Source organism: Choristoneura fumiferana, chromosome 4 (genome assembly GCF_025370935.1).
Source record: "Choristoneura fumiferana chromosome 4, NRCan_CFum_1, whole genome shotgun sequence".
Taxonomy (NCBI): Eukaryota; Metazoa; Arthropoda; class Insecta; order Lepidoptera; family Tortricidae; genus Choristoneura; species Choristoneura fumiferana.
Window position 1 is genome coordinate 3,354,303 of NC_133475.1, and position 14,342 is coordinate 3,368,644.

The 14,342-nt window shown below is 39.3% G+C and overlaps 1 protein-coding gene across 2 annotated transcripts in view; it reads left to right on the forward strand.

The window, feature by feature from the left end:
- The window catches only part of aralar1 (calcium-binding mitochondrial carrier protein aralar1), a 29,330-nt gene extending 15,082 nt beyond the window's left edge, over window positions 1–14,248 (forward strand). The window contains exons 9-13 of one of the 2 annotated variants that reach the window (XM_074086576.1): window positions 174–386; window positions 1,070–1,185; window positions 7,564–7,673; window positions 8,611–8,701; window positions 9,911–14,248. In XM_074086576.1, the coding sequence (XP_073942677.1) occupies window positions 174–386; window positions 1,070–1,185; window positions 7,564–7,673; window positions 8,611–8,701; window positions 9,911–10,076 (696 nt within the window). In that variant the 3' untranslated portion in view covers window positions 10,077–14,248. Of the gene's footprint in view, window positions 1–173; window positions 387–1,069; window positions 1,205–7,563; window positions 7,674–8,610; window positions 8,702–9,910 lie in introns of those variants that run through there. The other variant, XM_074086575.1, reaches the window with a different exon arrangement.
- The last annotated feature ends 94 nt before the right edge of the window (window positions 14,249–14,342 follow it).

A 14,342-nucleotide genomic window follows, 5' to 3' on the forward strand; every position in this document is an offset into this window, starting at 1 on the left:
CTTCTAATTAAGTGATATTTGCCGAGACCACCCTCTATCCCACGTGAGATTTGGTAGGCTAGAATTTACCTATTGTTATTTTGTCCACTTTTTTTACAAAGTCACTACTAATTTGTGATGTTCAATGAACAAACTTCGCATTGTATTATAATCAAAGTAATCTTATCTTCCAGGCGGGCGGTTCGCAAGTAGTATTCACGAACCCCTTAGAAATAGTAAAGATTCGTCTACAAGTCGCCGGGGAGATTGCCGGCGGTGGCAAAGTGCGGGCCTTGACGGTGGTCAAGGAATTAGGGCTGTTTGGACTGTACAAAGGCGCCCGAGCTTGCCTGCTAAGGGACATGCCTTTCAGCGCTATTTACTTCCCCACTTATGCCCATGTTAAGGTAAGACAATATTTATCCGCGGCTTCGCTCGCTTCAGTAATTAGTTCCTGTTAAATTAAAATTATGGGATTTTACTGAATTTTTAAAGGAATTTGTAATATGTTAAACTGTCTTCATTTCATATTTCTAAGGGTAGCGGTTTAGATCATGGGATTCTTCATGCGTTAATCTCGACCCCTTGATAGTATCAGGCTAAAAAGTAATCTATATGTTATTTCCATTCAAATCCGATAAATATTATATATGAGACTAAACTATGGTCCCAAATGACGACCAGCGCTGGCCACAAAGCCACAAGGCTAAGGGACCATTTCGTGATCATTTGTTTTTGATCCGATATTTTTTTGTGTCTTTTTGTCATGAATAAATGTTATTTCTTCTTTTTCTAAACACTTCCCTACCCTGGAAAAAAATCCCTACCCTAGAAACACTACCGTACCTTGAAACAGTTCCATACCCTAGAATCACGTCCCTACCCTAGAAACTAGTGTCGGTTTCCGTTTCGGTCGAGTTTCAGCAAAAAAAGGGTTTCGGTTTCGGCTAAAAACCTGCCCCCTATCCTAGTTATTTAGATCCGGCTATCTACATATTTTTCATCTGAATCATACGCACCCACGCACACAAATGCACAAAATTATAGTCCCGAGTTAAAGTGTCACAAATAGATAATAATTTACTTTCAGGCGAAATTCGCGGACGAAAACGGCTACAACCATCCCTTGACTCTGCTAGCCGCAGGCGCCATCGCTGGTGTCCCCGCCGCCTACCTCGTCACACCCGCTGATGTCATCAAGACAAGGTGAGAGGGAATAATTTGACATTGGAGCACTTAAAATGGCTACAACCACCCCTTGACTGCTAGCCGCCGGTATCCCCACCGCATCCCTCGTCACACCCGCTGACGTCATCAAGACAAGGTGAGAGGGAATAATTTGACATTGGAGCATTGAAAACGGCTACAACCACCCCTTGACTCTGCTAGCCGCCGGCGCCATCGCCGGTATCCCCGCCGCCTCCCTCGTCACACCCGCTGATGTCATCAAGACAAGGTGAGAGGAGATGATTTGACATTAGAGCATTGAAAACGGCTACAACCACCCGTTGACTCTGCTAGCCGCCGGCGCCATCGCCGGTGTCCCCGCCGCCTACCTCGTCACACCCGCTGATGTCATCAAGACAAGGTGAGAGGAGATGATTTGACATTAGAGCATTGAAAACGGCTCCAACCACCCCTTGACTCTGCTAGCCGCCGGCGCCATCGCCGGTGTCCCCGCCGCCTACCTCGTCACACCCGCTGATGTCATCAAGACAAGGTGAGAGGAGATGATTTGACATTAGAGCATTGAAAACGGCTCAACCACCCCTTGACTTTGCTAGCCGCAGGCGCCATCGCTGGTGTCCCCGCCGCCTACCTCGTCACACCCGCTGATGTCATCAAGACAAGGTGAGAGGGAATAATTTGACATTGGAGCATTTAAAATGGCTACAACCACCCCTTGACTCTGCTAGCCGCCGCCTACCTCGTCACATCCGCTGATGTCATCAAGACAAGGTGAGAGGGAATGGTTTGACATTAGAGCATCGAAAACGGCTACAACCATCCCTTGACTCTGCTAGCCGCCGGCGCCATCGCTGGTGTCCCCGCCGCCTACCTCGTCACACCCGCTGATGTCATCAAGACAAGGTGAGAGGGAATAATTTGACATTGGAGCATTTAAAATGGCTACAACCACCCCTTGACTCTGCTAGCCGCCGGCGCCATCGCCGGTATCCCCGCCGCCTCCCTCGTCACACCCGCTGATGTCATCAAGACAAGGTGAGAGGAGATGATTTGACATTAGAGCATTGGAAACGGCTACAACCACCCGTTGACTCTGCTAGCCGCCGGCGCCATCGCCGGTATCCCCTCCGCTTCCCTCGTCACACCCGCTGATGTCATCAAAGCAAGGTGACAGGGTGTAAATTTGTTTTAGTTGTAATGTAAGAGAAAATTGTTTATCCAAGCGTTCAAGATTTTTGGGAGGTTGGTAGAGATCCGCGTTGGTCTCATGACAATTTGGGGCGTATAGCCAGGAGATGCGGATCCGTGATGATATTCTTGAGTAAAACAGGGTTTAGCACAGTTAAGCTGCTTTACTGAGATACGAAGGAAAAACATGCACTATTAGGTAGCCATCTTTTTATTCGAGAGACAAAACACAACACTGACATAACAAAACTCAAAAGACCATAGACTTTATTGCTACTCTAACACGCCCCTTCAATAAAGTCCATATAAAAACAAAAAAACAGCATCTAGGTACCACCTGCAACATTACCTCAACAAAAAATATGCTAACCCTACTACAGTAGACATAAAAAATAAGTAAACCCGCCCCTTCAAAAATAACAAAAGAACAACACAATACATTATAGAGACAGCCCTAACTTTTCTCTAAAATATAAGAACCTTGGACTTGCCAAAGATTTGGTAAATAGATCAGCAATTTGATGTTCACTTTTTAAATACTTCAACACAATCACATTGCTGTCTATTTTCTCTTTTATAAAGTGATATTTATTATCCAAATGCTTTACCCTTTTATTATTCTCAGGATTAATTCCTATATTTATTGCAGCCTGATTATCAACATTAATTATAACTGGACTAGACACCCACTGAAAATCATGCAAAACATTTCTAAGCCAACATGCCTCAGTTATACACGAGCTCAGAGCTAATAATTCTGCTTCTGTTGAAGACAGACTTACTGTACTCTGCTTTCTGGACGACCAAGATATAGCAGAGCCAAATAGTTTAAAAACAAAACCTGTTGTTGACTTACGATCATTAACATCCCCTCCCCAATCGGCATCAACATAACCACACAAATCAGTTTGGTCATCCGCCTTATAGATAAGCTTCAAGTCTAATGTTGCATTGATGTACCTTAAGACACGTTTTAGAGCCTTATACAAAGGTTCATCAGCATAACTTTGAAATCTGCTTAAATATGAAATGCTTGTGCATAAATCTGGCCTAGTACATAAAGCTGCATACATTATTGACCCAATAATTTGCCTACACCTGTTTTCTAAATTTTTATCACAATCCTTACTTTTACTTAAGCTCAACTTACACTCCATTGGAGTCGAATGTGGTTTCGAATTTGTCATATGAAACTTTTCCACAACCTTTGTCAAATAATTTGACTGACTAAGTTTAGTGACCCCATTTGTCAAATCTTGAGTTACCTCAATACCTAAGTAATTAGTCATTACACCTAGATCCTTCATACTAAATTTACTGCTTAAATAAAGCTTTAAGTCTTGGACCTCACTTTGGTTTGAACCAAATATGCAAATATCATCAACAAATACTAATAAGTAAAGTTTACCCTCTGAGGAACATTTTGTGTACAAACAAGAATCATTTTGGGACCGAATAAAACCTTTCTCAGCTACTACTGAATCAAACTTTGCATTCCAACATTTAGGTGACTTTCTTAAACCATACAAACTTTTATTCAATTTGCCTACCTTACTATCTCTATCTTTATAGCCTAGTGGCAATTTGACATAAACTTCCTCCTTAATGTCACCATACAAGAAAGCACTTTTAACGTCCATATGATGAACTGGTAATCGTAACTTATTCGCTATAGCTAACAGAAGTCTAAAAGTTGAAATTTTAGCTACAGGAGCATATAACTCATACAACTCATAGTCATCATTCTGTTGGAACCCTCTTGCTACAAGACGAACTAAAAATTGGTTTGGGTTTCCATCACCATCATATTTAACTCTGTAAACCCACTTGGTGTCGATGACCTTCTTGCCTTCTGGAATTTCTACCTCAGTCCAAGTATTGTTCTCAGCCAAAACCTTCAACTCGTTTTCCATGGCTTCATGCCACTTCTCACTATGTTCACAGTGTACAGCTTCCTCATATGTTGCAGGTTCATTTAAAACACACAAGAAAGCAGTGTCACAGGAATCTAACCAATGTGGCCTTCTTACTATCCTGCCACTACGAGTCCTTACTTGTTCTTCCTCTAGAAAATCTGGAGGAACTTGCTCTTCTGATTTTTCTTCTTCATCTTGCTTTTCAGATTCCTGCTCCACTTCATCACTCTCTAAGAAATCTAGTAAAATAACCTCTCCTTCTCTGTCAACCCTTGCTACTTCTGTTTTTTCATTTATAAATACAACATCCCTTTGAATCACTACTGTCTTCTCCTTCTCTAAATAAATTCTGTATCCTTTAGAATCCTCATATCCCATAAATACTCCTTCCTGCACCTTTGAATCTAATTTCAGCCTCTTTGCTTTTGGGATATGTGTCCAAACCTTTGTTCCAAAAATCTTATTAAATTTAGAAATGTCGTAACACTTTCCTGTCCATGCTTGATATGGAGTCTCACCCTCAGTGTTACTTTTACTCGTCCTGTTCAGAACATAAACAGCGGTATTGATGGCCTCTGCCCACAGCTCTTTGCTCAACTTCTCACTCGAATGCAACATCGTTCTGGCCGCTTCAACCAAAGTTCTCATTTCCCGTTCTGCGCGGCCATTTTGTTGAGGCGTGTATACTATTGATGTTTCGTGAATAACCCCTTTAGCATTAAACAGTGCCGCCATTTCTCTGTTTATGAACTCTGTTCCATTATCAGACCGAAACTTCTTTAGTTTTGAGTTTAACTGGTTTTCGGCAGTGGTGATGAACATTTTCACTTTCTCGGGTACTTCAGACTTTTGTTTTAGGAAGTAAACAGTGCGAAATCTTGTAAAATCATCTTTAATGAGCAAAAAATATCTAGCTCCTCCCAAAGATGCAACTTCAAACGGACCACAGACGTCAGCATGGACCAGCTCCAAAGGCTGCGTCGCGCAACTGTCGCTTTCACTAAAAGGTTGCCGATGCGCCTTCCCCTTTATGCATGGCACGCATTTTTCGTTGTCATCGCTGAATTTTATGTTATTACGTCTTAGAATTGACTTTACATGCTCCATATTTTGATGGCACAATCTCTCATGCCACTCACCCAAACTCACGGTTAGTGCGCATTGAGCATCACGCATAAAGTTCATAACATAAAAGTTCCCTTCCCTCACACCAGTTTCGCACAAAACGTTATTTTTGAAAATTTGACATTTGTCCTTCGTAAGGTCCACAGTATAACCCTTACTCGTAGCACTCGACACAGAAAACAGATTTATTTTTAAGTCCGGCACATAAAGCACTTCGCATAGTTTATTATTAATAAATTGTACTTCCCCAACTCCTAAAACCGGCAAACGACGTCCGTCACCAACAATAACAAACCGTTCGGAAGTTTGACGAAATGACGTTGACGTAAATAAGTCGCGTTCAAAAGTCATATGTTCACTTGCGCCACTGTCAACCACCCACTTTGACGAGTTTAACAGCTGTTGTCTATTACAACCATCGAGACTAAGTGACATTGCTTGACTTACTGTCACTGCTGAAAAAGCGTTACTTTTATGACTGTTGTGTTTGTTCGAATTTTCCCCACGAATGTCCTGCCGCACAACAAACTTTTCACGCTTTGGGCACTGATATTTTAAATGTCCGGTCTTATGACAAATAAAACACTTTCTAGTGTCTGTGCTACTCTTGCACTGCTGTATAAAATGTCCAGCACGACCACACTTGAAACACTTTAGATTTCCACCACTGTCTCTGTTCTGTTTTTGCACGTAAAGAGCCACATTTTCACCCTCACTACTCTTCGACTGCATCCTCTCTTCTTCCACTAAAAGTCTTGCAACTAAGTCATCATAATTTTGTTTCTCTGGGTCGACTGATTCCCAAGCCGAAACAAAATGACTGTACTTGTCAGGCAACGACATCAGGCCTTTTGTGATGATAAGCTTATCGGAAATATCTTCACCAGCCTGTTTCAATAAGCTTTTAACTTCCTTCAGCTTCGACAAGAAAACTGACATCTCCATACCCTCTTCGTATTTAAAACTGAAGAAACGCTGCTGAAGTAGGTGTATGCTTGTACTTGACTTCTGCTCATACACGCTCAGGAGCTTACTCCACATCTGAGCAGCAGTCTCACATGTCAAAACATGAATCATGGCACTCTCACTGAGCCTTGTAACCAACAGACTCTGGGCTTTTGCATCCCTCTTAGCCCAATCTTCCGCATTTTGAGTGGTCTTGACATCCGTGCCTTCTGCTAAGCCCAGCATATTCTGTGCCCTTAGCAGCACTTTCACTTGGAACTTCCACACACCCCAGTTCCGCGGCCCCTCGAGTTTGATGACTCCTTGATCCATTTCCCCGGTATCAAGTGCAGTCTACCGCCACAAAGACTTTGAATCTGCGAACGTCTGATGCAGTGCCTCTATCCCTAGCTCCGCTTTCACACCCAGACGCCGATAACCCCGCAGATCAACAGCTCCTCATTCGCCTTCACTCACAGCAGCTTCTGAAGCCTTCTGGGCTATGGGTCAGGTTATGACCTGATGATATTCTTGAGTAAAACAGGGTTTAGCACAGTTAAGCTGCTTTACTGAGATACGAAGGAAAAACATGCACTATTAGGTAGCCATCTTTTTATTCGAGAGACAAAACACAACACTGACATAACAAAACTCAAAAGACCATAGACTTTATTGCTACTCTAACAATCCGAATCCCGCCTGTTGTCATAAAATCTTTACTTATTATTCACTGCATTGTAACAATCTGTGGTAACAATGTACTTGCATTTATATTGCATTATAATACCAAATTTCAAGTCCATTCAATCACTAGAAATGGGTGTAAATTTCGATTGGCAAGATTTGACCTGAACAAACACGCAAAGGTAAATAAAATCTTGTAATTTGTTTAAAGAGTGAAGCCTGTTTTACTACTCATGGATACATTTTATGTAATACTGTCTCTGTTTATTCGGACAAAACTAACAGAGATAGAATCATTGTCATACAAACGCGTCACATCACATGTCAAGCACGCTTCGCATTCTCAACATTATTGCTGAAGATGTTGACTTATTTTTTTGTGCTCTGAAAATACGTTTCTAATCGCATTAGGCAATGCTTGTAAAGATAACTGTTTCAATGTTTGCAATAAATAAATAAAATTTATCAAGGAGTGGTGAAACAGACCCTTACTTTTCTGGTCTGGTTTATCTAACTTGATGGTGTTCTTTAATTTCAGGCTTCAGGTAGTAGCGAGGACGGGCCAGACCACCTACAGCGGTTTGCTAGACGCCGCCGGCAAGATTTACAGGGAGGAAGGATTCAGGGCGTTCTGGAAAGGATCAGTCGGTAAGTACTTGCATTTGTAACTATTTCACAAAATACTGGCAATGTTTATTGCCAGAACAGTCAATACAAAAGGTCTTAGTGGTACAGGGTGTTGTTATGTTCTACCCGAACTGGGCGTGCAATATTAAAAACCATTTTCTCTCAGCATCTACAATATATAGACCAATACTGAGTCATATGGATGAATGTGTGCATTTTCAACGTTTAACAAATAAAATTGCAATTAGTTTTTTTTTTTTTTTGGGTTAGTCGCTTTTGGGACCAAAGACACCTACCTGATAATGATAATTTATTTATTTACAGAGAACATAGTACAAAATAAACAGTTCTAAAAGTATAGAAAACGATTGCGACGTGTAAAAAAAATTCTAATAATCATTCATAATTCATAATTCATGGCATTAGTAAAAAAAAAAATTCAGAAAAAAATACAAATCCGAGGCCTTATTGCCTAACGCACTCGGAATTGCTATCGCTTTCATTACTTCTTTCTGACGGTTTAGAATGAGGATAGACAGAAATGGTGAATCCGATAGCGAGCGTCCGGCCGTTAAACAATACGGCTTTAGGGGTAAACAAATAGTATCCAATTAAGGGGCTGTTTCACCATCCATTGATTAGTGTTAACTGACGATTAAATGTGATGCCGCCTCCGTCTATTCGAACAAAACAAATAGAGACGGCATCACACCTAATCGCCAGTTAACACTTATCAATGGATGGTGAAACAGCTCCTTAGTCTATCAGTTTGAATGTCAGAAAATATTGGACACATTTTTTCTTTTCTGACTGAACTGACTGACTAATTAATATTATATTTTTGGGAATTCGCATAAAATTAATGTTCCTAATTGAAATTGGCATTGGATACGCATAATGTGGATTGGCATAACGATAAATTGTCATAATTTTTTGACTTAATTGTGTCTGTCCCCAGCCCGAGTGTTCCGTTCATCGCCACAGTTCGGCGTGACGCTGGTCACGTATGAAATTCTACAGCGGCTGTTCTACGTCGACTTCGGAGGATCGTAAGTACTCTTAAACGTAACTAGAAACATAAAGCAAAGGGTCATTGTATCAGAATGTTGTCTTTATCAAAATATTATCCCCCTGTATCAAGAACGCTCACTGTTATGGATATGTCCATTATGGTACAAAATCCATTACATCAAACCATCCACTGTATCAGAAAAATTAGTGTCGAATTGTACTAGATTGGGTTGACACAAATCACACAAATCCTTCTATCACCACCACCACCACGCTACACTGTCGCGTTTCGAACTCCACCAGAGCTCATCTTCAGTGAAACACTACCGTACACCACGCTACCAGATGTTGGACTAACAAACGTTTTCATTTGTCACTGTAACTCCCTAAGTACCCAACTATATTTTTTCTCAAACAAAACTACCTATAGAATTTTAATAAATTTTAATCGTCATATAACCTACCTACCTTGCACCTTTTAACTTGCTTGGCTACCTTGAATTTTTATTTATTCACTGTGTGGCGTGTTTTAATCCTAACTAGAATAGATGTTTCATTAGTTAATGTAGTGTAAATTTCATTGTAGTATACAGGGTGGAAAGTTGAGATGGGGCAGCAATACTACTCAGTTCAGACACTAACTTTAGTTAAAATGTTCAGTTTTTAGTTGTCTACAGACTGTTTAATTTTCTTTAAGCATAAAGGATTCATATTCGTAAAAAAACAACATGCGAAAGTTTTACTTTGCAAATTAGTACCATACGAACTGTATGGAAAAAAAAACTTTGATTTGTGGGTGTTCTAGTAGGTACTCTAACCTTAGTTGGTCTCAAAGAGTGTTTTAAACCTTGACAGAAATGGGACCGATTGACATTTAAAAAAAGTCCAATTTTGTCGATTTTCTCGCTGACTGTACATTTTAACAAAAATCTGTGAATGTCGATTGTCATCTCTCAAAAGTTAGTAAAGGTCTCCTAAGAGCATTTTCGCGTAGCAGCAAGGGATCTAGTAGCTGCCCTTGCTGCCCAATTCAACTTTCCACCCTGTATAGTGGACGTATCTGTAGAGTGGATCTTTTGTTAGTGGACATTTTAAAATGGACGTTATGACGCAGTGGACATCTTGATACAGTGGACATTTTAATAATAGTATCTAAGTGTGGGTGGCCCTGGACCCAAGGGCATTAGATCATGTCGTCGAAACTCTTAACTAGAACGAAGATCTAATTTTTACTTTACCGTTTTCAGTCGACCAACCGGCTCGGAATTGAACGTGTCTACACCCATCGAAGAAATCATGAAGAAACCACACCATATCGGCGGATACCAGGTCGCGTTACCGGTACTGACCGGGCTCGAGACCAAATTCGGTATCTCCCTGCCTCGATTCTCGTTTGCTAAGCCAGCACAATAAGCTAAAATTTAAAGCATTTAGATATACATTGTTTAAGCTCGATATCTCGGAAAAATGTTGAACTGTCAACTACAAAAATATAGATTCAGCCAAAATTACAAAAATATGTATGCACGACCTTAATATTAAGACAATAAAGTCGAGCATACATATTTTTGTAACTTGACCGTATCGATATCTTTGTAATTGACTGAACAAGTATAATTCACCTAACTGAAATTTTCAGGACACTCCTAATTTTTTAATTGAAATAATCTTACGCCTCGTATGTTAAAATCCGTTCTAGAGGGGCTACTAGGAAAATCGAAGTTCATATTGTACCGTCTCTCTAACTCTCGTATTAAATAATAATAATAATATTTACTTAATACGCCAATAGGCGTCAGCGGGACGGCAAGATATGAATTTCGAATTTTGCACTACATAGCCAGGCCAAGCCTGTAGAGCGTGCCAAACGCTATAAAACATAATCTTCCTTTTGGGGTGGCAGTCGGGTAAAGAACACATCTAAAAAAAAACACCGTTTTTCAAAAAATCTTACATATCAAATAAAAACCTAATACTTAGCTTAATGGAGGTCACAATCAGATTATACAAAATGTCTTCAAATTATTCACATAATTTTCCTTATAATTTGAACCGAAACTGATGAAACATTTACGGAAGTGTTCAGCCGAATTAACAACTTACTGAAATATTCCTGAAGTGCTCAGGCACTGCCGATGCTCTATTGCTTATTTTGTTCTTCACCTAGGGTGATTTAACAGCCACGCTTCACTAGTTTCAACAATGTATATCAGGTTTTAGCAGATTTGAAGCCTGTTTCACCACTCAACGACAAAATTTATGTGACAGATAAATATGACGCCGTCTCTGTTTATTCGGACAAAACAAACAGATACGGCATTTTAAATATCTGTCACATAAAAAATATCCATAAGTGGTGAACGCCTGTATCACGGTTACATTAGATATATTCGTTACGGGGTAGAGACCGTGACTTATGTATAAAAAGACACTTTGTTTCGTGATCATGATGCAACTGCGTTGAAATATCGGGAGGAAACATAAAATACACATACGAAATCCATAAGAAATGTATCTAATGTATACCAGTATCGAACTTTGTAGGCAATAATACAATTGAAAATGTTCTGATTGACTTGTTTGAAAGAGCGAATATGTATGTATTTATATTTGTTTATATTGTAAATCCTAATCTAGGAATACTTTAGAAGACTTTATAATGATTTTTGATATTTTGACTATTTTATTTATTTCACTAAAGTTACTAAAATAAGCAGAGCAGCTTTTGTTAATTAGTGTTTCTAGTGTTTTTCTTGTGTTGGTATTGACACAGGTGTATTCGATGTAAAATTATGTAATGATAGCGCTACACTTATGTTGAGGCTTTCAGTTACCCTCATTGCGTCTTAAAAATATGTAACTATACTTAGATTTTTGCCAATTACGGCATGGTGTGATGATACCATAAAAAGCATAAGTTATTTAATGTCAACACTGCCAAATAAAACATTTACTGAACAAACATTCGCTCTTTCACGCTTTTTGATGAATAATTAGATATCAGAACATATAGGAAAAAAAAAACAACACAAGCGACATAAGCACTAAGCATTTTAATCAAAAGTCCTGTTTTAGATTATATTTTTATAGTGATAAGTGATTTAATACTGATATTCATTTTATTTTGATTATTAAATCAAATTAATCATGTGCTGTTATGATAATTGTTTGTGAATTTTTGATATTGTGATTGTACAGAGATTCTTAAAGAATTGTATAGTTTAAAAATTTAAAGCTAATTAACTTAGCGTTTTGTGTGAATTGTAGTCAAACTTTTCCAATTCCGCTGTAGAACCTTTTCGAAATTAACTTCACAGTGACTTCTTTGACAATAACAGCGAAGCTTTACTGCGAGAAGGTTACAGCGGGTACACATTAGAAGGGTTTGACTATACTTGCAGCTTTGCATTATCTCAAAAGTAATATTGAGTTATTAACGCTTTCAGATGAGATTAAGCTAAAATTTGATTTAACATTAGTTTATTTGAGCAATAATTGTTTTTATAAATCCGGCCAATTGCGAGTCTAACTCGCAGGTTCCGGACCGTTATAAAAAAAAAAATACAAAATTAAATCTCTTTTTGGGTCTTTCTTTATCGACTTTTTATACACGCTCTGCGAAAACTTCAATCTACATTGTACGATTAAAAAGATACAGCACTGTGACAGATAGAGGTGACAGCTTAGCGGAGCTTTAGTAGATGTGTCGGACCGAAATTAAAATCTGCAAGCGGAACCGAATTTTGGTTGGTATTTCGGCAGAAACCGATACTTTCGAGTGCTGTAAAGTACTTGTGCATATTTTTTTCATATAAAAAAAATATCCAAACTATCAATACATTAAATAACCACTTCTATCAACACGCATACGTCTATAAAGGCAATAAGTTTTTGGTAAAAAAAAAAACTTGACTGTACTTACTTTTTGTTGACTGTATTTGCATTGTCACCCAAACTACAATTGCATACCAAATTTTAAGTCGATGCCATTAACCGTTGAAGAGTTCCGTCCTGCTGAGACGATCCTGGCCGGTCTACCAGAATGTCACTACCCGATTATTGTAGTCACGCAATTTGCATAAGTATGCCAAATTTCAAGACAATCCGTCTACTAGAAGTGGGTCAAATTTAACTTGCAAGATTTGCAGGTGGTGGGACCATGTGCAAGGTCCGCCCGGATTGCTACCACCATCTTGCTTGCTAATCCTGCCATGAAGCAGCAGTGCTTGCACTGTTATGTTTCGGCGTGGAGAGTAAGACAGTTAGTGAAATTACTGGCACTTGAGGTATGCCATCTTGGGCCTCTAGGTTGGCAACGCATCTGCAATCCCCTGGTGTTGCAGGTGTCTATGGCCGGTAATGATCTCTTACCATCAGGAGACCCGCTTGCTCGTTTGCCATCCAGTCGAATAAAAAAAAAAGTTGCAGTGAATGGTAAACGAGACAGGGCAGAGGTAAAACGTTAGAGGCATTGAGACAAACGAAACATTCGACCTGATGTATTTCATCTAGGCTTGGACTTCTAATGTATATTAAATTGTACCTACATCTAATCTAACCTTTCGCAACTTGCTTGCTTGCTTGTATGATGATGATGATTAAGTTGTAATATTATTCTATGGCCCACACAAATGCACAATTTTCACTATTAAAAGACATGGCTACATCGATATTGAGACTCAAATAGTCAATTTCAAAATAAGCCCTACCACTTTGGCCGGCTCACGTTCCATAGTGAGTGTATACTTTTTGTCTCATTCAATATTTCATCTCTCATTAGGTAGGTACAGTCACCAGCACCAATATCTAACACAACAAGCGTGCATAAATATCTGATACGACTCTATTTCTAGGGCCGGAAGGACGTGTCAGATATTAATGCTGGTGACTGTACTCCTAGAATACTCCATGCACACACTTGCGAAAAATTCAATGCTGTGTGTGAAGTTCAATCCGCACTGGGCCCGCGTGGGAAATAGGTACAGCCAAAGTGTTTTAATTCTGAGAGGAGGCCTGTGTCCTGCAGTGAGAACTATAATGGTCGAGATAATAAGGTAAATACCTACTCTTTATTTTTAAAGATAGGCTGTTACCATTTAAACAATAGATAGGTCCAGAACCCTTCGTATCCAAATTATTAAACGATTCGGACTTAATTTATCCATCTATCTTTGGCCTAAATATGTCCCACTGCTGGGCACAGGCGTCCTCTGCAAATCAGATGGTTTTGCACTGTAGTTCCCGCGCAAGCCCAGTGCGGATTAGAAACTAGAGTTCGAGCTCGCGCTCCTTTGCTGAGAGGTCACAGGTCAAACTACATATGGTTATGACACGTATCTATCAGTAGCCCCTTAATATGTATATCTGTCTTTTATCTATACAGCCATGTCAGTATAATCAAAGTATCTGGTATTATGTTTAGTTATTTGCAATATTCCGAGATGACAGAATCCTAACGTACCTAAGTGTTGTATGACAACATAGTGTAAATCGTAATAGGTAACAAGTGATACGCCGATGTGACTATATTTATTGATACTGTACTTATATTTTTGTGTTAAAAATAAATCGAAAAGTCAATTTTACACGAATTTTTATTCATTTATCCGACTATCAATCAACTCACTGCTTCAAATTGGGATGTCCCAATTTTTGACAACGTATACCTAATAAATCGAA